The 4,654-nt window shown below is 44.1% G+C and overlaps 1 protein-coding gene across 1 annotated transcript; it reads right to left on the minus strand.

Annotated features, from left to right (window-relative positions):
- Nucleotides 1–46: 46 nt before the first annotated feature.
- LOC311009348 (actin-related protein 2) lies at nucleotides 47–4,074 on the minus strand. Its single transcript, XM_084003462.1, has 9 exons — nucleotides 3,927–4,074; nucleotides 3,033–3,143; nucleotides 2,366–2,524; nucleotides 2,097–2,226; nucleotides 1,862–1,998; nucleotides 1,633–1,782; nucleotides 1,142–1,287; nucleotides 925–1,057; nucleotides 47–483 (listed from the first exon to the last, which is right to left on the minus strand). Exons 1-9 carry the CDS (start codon nucleotides 3,972–3,974, stop codon nucleotides 316–318), a joined length of 1,182 nt encoding a protein of 393 aa, XP_083859588.1. The 5' UTR covers nucleotides 3,975–4,074; the 3' UTR covers nucleotides 47–315.
- Between the last annotated feature and the right edge of the window lie 580 nt (nucleotides 4,075–4,654).

Genomic DNA, 4,654 nt, shown 5'->3' on the forward strand with positions numbered 1-4,654 from the left:
TTTAACGAATCAACGACATCACTGGTCAGTTACCAGACTTCACGAGCATGTTTGAGCAAATTTATTTTAAAAAATCCCACAATAGAGAGAAAATATACTTTATTCCCCCGGTCTAGTCCGACAGGTTTGTGATTATCTGCTAAACATTTCACATTTTCTACATCAGTCATTGGCGTTTTGGGATGAATGAAGAAACTGCTGTTTGTAAAATGTCAGAATACACAAATAGATTCACTTTACAAAGATACAAAGAGTTAAAAAAAACTGGATAATTGATGGTTGTTATTCCAGCAGGAGCAGGAAGCAGCTTCAGCCTCAGCTGGTTGATCCCAGCTTCTGCAGCACGGCCAGGCCCTTCTCCTCGTACTCGGCCCGGCTCAGCCAGAAGGAGTCCTTGTCTTTCATGATGTTGGCCAGCACGGCGCCGCCCAGGAACACCATGTGTTTACGGCGGGGAGGGTCCTCGATGCGGATCTTAAACTTCTACACAGGTGAAGACAGGAAGGAGTTTGTTAGAGCAACACATAAAACTGCTCCTATTCACAAGATAATATTACACAAAAACTAATATGACAGAATATTATTGGGTTTGGATTCACAATGACAAAAACATTTCATTTTCCTCATTATAGAATTGTAATAATCCACAATATAATACTAAAAATGTAACACAGCTCTAATATTAAAGAACTCATCTATGGAAAAATAAACATTTTTAACTGCTTAGTAATTAGCAATTAATATATTCAGTGATGGAGATTATAGACGGCATATTCTTGCCTTTGGAAACAGAAAACAGAAACAATCTCAGCTCTTGATGACCATGTGATATGGTCGAAAGCTCCAGAACAAGCAAGTAAGTGGATCTCTGAAGGTAGATTAGAGGATCATCACTTATATAACAGCAGCGTTTAATGTTCTTACTGATAGTTTCTTGGTGTCTCCGTCCAGCACCCTCTCCAGGTAGAGCTGCTTGATCTCTCTCTCCAGTCTGGATGGGAGTCCCGGGTACATGGTGGTCCCTCCGGACAGGACGATGTGCTTATAGAAGTCCGCCCTGAAGAACAAGAAAGAAAACCCAGATGAGGAAAAACATCCCCGGTTTGTCTTCTGACTGCAGGTCGCTGAGAGGGACTCAGACCTGAGGTCGATGTCCGCGGCCTGGATGGTGTTGAACAGCAGCTCGGCCGCTCCCGCCCCCTCCACGTTGATGAGATGGGGCTGGAAGAGAGCTTCAGGGGCCCCGAACCGCTCTCCACCCACCTTCACCTGCCGGCCGTCGGGGAGCTGCACCGCGGGGAGGAAGGACAAACAAGTTTAGTTTCTGTTCATCTTGTACGCTAAGCTAGCTTAGCTTGAAACAAGTTAGTCAGCATAACTCCAAAAAATGTAGGTTTTGTGCAATTGAGATATAAATTGTTAGTTTTTGAGAAGTTTTTAGCACCAGGCTAGCTGTTTCCCCCAGTTTACAGTCTTTATGCTAAGCTAAGCTAACCCACTATTGGCGTTAGCTTCATATTTACCGCACAGATGCAAGAGTGGTATCAAACTTCTTGTTTAACTCTCGGCAAGAAAGCAAATACACAAATTCCCAAAATGTTAAAACAAAAAAAAAACGTTTTTTTGACGTACCATGTAGGACTCCACCAGGTAGGTGGTCTCCTCGGCCAGGCGCTGCTCCTGCTCGATGTTGTAGCCCACGTAGCACAGCTTCTCCTTCAGCATCCGCACCGTCTCAAAGTCGGCCGTGTGGTTGAAGGCGTAGCCGCGGAGAAGCAGGAGCTGATGGCGGGAAAACACATTCATTTTAATGGGTCGTGACCTTTTTTAGGGGTCAATTTTGTCTGAAACGTTGAGTCACCTTAATGAGGTACCGCGTGATGTCACGCCCGGCGATGTCCAGCCTGCGTGTGAGGTGGGGTAAAGAAAAGCCCTCATACACCGGACAGATGTGGGTGACGCCGTCCCCCGAGTCCAGGACCACGCCGGTCAGCAGACCTGCAGATGGGATATTCAACGACACACATTACAGCTCGCTGTGTCCTCGAGATCAAAATGCGTTAAGTAAGATTCTACCACCGTGTTTGGTGTCTCACCCTGAGCGTACAGCGTGAGCACAGCCTGAATGGCCACGTAAATGCCGTGGAACTGGTACTTCTCGAACATGACCTCCGCGATCTTCTCCCGGTTCTTGGTCGGGTTCATTGGCGGCTCAGTCAGCAGGATCTTAAAAAATACATAAAAATGTGTTTTTTTCCAGGCGTGGAACAAAACCTTGCTATCATACAGAACATATGGATGTTTGTTTTGTCACTCTTAGCCTACTTATATATATTATTGGGCTTTATTTTAAATGGTTGCAAACCTTGCATTCTGACGGGTCGATGTCCAGGCGGTCGGGACCGAAGGTGTAGTCCCACAGGTGGAGCATGTCGTCCCAGCTGCGCACCATGCCGTTCTCCATGGGGTAGGACACCTCCAGCATGGAGCGGCATTCGCTGGCCTCGTCGCCCACCATCAGGTCCTGGTGGGAGGGAACGGGAATACCGCCGTTTGAGGAACGCTTACATCCATATTTATCATTATCTTGACGTGACAAGAACCGAATACATCATTAAAATCAGGTAATATACGATCGCCCTTTGACCTCTGCCGTGGATTACGAAATCAAGCCAACGGCTAATCTTTAAAACATCTTCACAACTTATTTTGGTGTGCAGTGACCTTTTCACTCCCGGATTACACGGAGTAAAGGTCTGAATAATCTGCACGACCTCGGCTTGGATGAGCATATGAACTTAACTGTGTCTTACAGGCAACTAACAGGTGTACGGTTCTAAGACACGCTGATACGTATGAGCCGAGGGGTAAGACGGGCTGGGGCAGAGGAGGCAGGTCAGCTGTTTAATTACCTTAACGAGCCTTACAGTGTGTGTCCAGACTTACCAGACAGGCATTCCCTTTGCTTTAAATAGAACACAATGACGCGTAGGTTTGGTTTTCCTTACGAGGAGACGAACGAAGCAACTCACCTTTATCTCAATGTTGCCCACTTTGGTGTTTGACCGTATGATTGGCCGACCCACCATGGCGGGGAAGATGTGGTCCGGGAAGTTGGATCCGGCGAAGCCACACTTGACAAACTGGGGGAAAGGTGTGAGAGTGTGACATATGAGACTTTTAATGTGTGTATGTTCTGGTCTTTGTATGTTAATTAGCACGTTGCAATGGATCATTTCCATTCATGAATCAGTTCCATTCTGTCTTTCCCAGAGTGCATTATTATTATGATTTACCAGATTGTTCATCAGACGATGCAAATGCCATTTCATTAAAATGACTTTACGTTGCTTTTAAATGGCCTGCAGTTCACTGCTGTTTTTCGGCCTGTCATGACTACACCTCCTACTGTAGTGTCTCAACTTGTCTTTGTGGCTGTAGACACATTCCTTAGCCTGGAGGGATGCAATGCATTCCTGCAGAGTCAAGAAAATACTGTTTCTGACTGCAGGTAGGGCTCACAAGTCACGTTCCTTCCTCAAGCACATCAACGTTTACACGTTCCTCAATACAGAACTGAAGAGCCGCTCTCGACATTTTATTATCTCCAATCTCTCTTCCTGCTTTTTTTCGTCCAATTGTTGCTCAGTTCATCACGACCATGTATGGCTGTGTGGGAGCATTAGAGGCAGAGTGACAAGTCCAGACAGATGTGGAATCAGGCTGCAGTACGCACACGGATTCACACCCTTCACATGATTTAGAGGCAAACTTTTACCAACTTTAAAATAAAAGAGGTGTTTAACAGCCCTGGTGTTTTGCATGAAAGATCAGGTTTAACTTTGAATACAAATTTAACTCTACTGGAAAAGAAGAAAGGACAAGCAGTGCTGCCAACGTTGCACTAAAGACACTGTTTGACTTACCCCTGTCCCATTGTCACAGACCACCACTTTCCTCCCGTTGCTGTCCATGCTTGAACCAACACAGCTGCAGATAACCCCTCCTGTCTGGACAGGGGTCCGACTATCAACTGGCAAAGTCAAGACTATTACACATGTATTTAGCCGTGGCTACAACTGACAGGTAAGCAGAAGTCCTCCTGCGACTCCAGCGTGGGCGGGGTTGCTGAATGTGTGAACGCCCATTTTTTTTTATGACTCAGGAAGAGAGGAAGTACCTGTGCTTCACCTTTTTTTTAAAGGGAGACAGGTTTTGTTGTTTTGAACAAGGCAATCATTTTTTAAGTTGTGTCTATATACTGGAAATGTTTATACTTGGTGGATTGTACCATCAAACTTTTTTTTGTCTTTTTTTGGTGGGGTTCCACATTTAAAAGTCAATATTTTCTGATTTGTTTGAGGAATTAAGCCTATAAAGTTCAAAATAATCAACATCATATGTAATACAGAATAAGAAACAGAATTGATTTTCAATTTGATGTGATGAAATTATAAAAACGAATCAAAATATTTTTGTTTCATTTATTTAAAAATGTCCATGTTTAGCCCGATGGATTTATTAATTTCATGTGTCATTATTTAGAATTCTATATTCTATGTTTTTGATTATATTCACACAGCCACTGTTGGTAGCCTTTTTTTTTAATTCATCCATAATGTTATTGTTTAATAAAAAGGTTAAAATGGTTGCT

This window comes from Eutrigla gurnardus, assembly GCF_963514095.1.
Source record: "Eutrigla gurnardus genome assembly, chromosome: 23".
NCBI classification, from domain to species: domain Eukaryota; kingdom Metazoa; phylum Chordata; class Actinopteri; order Perciformes; family Triglidae; genus Eutrigla; species Eutrigla gurnardus.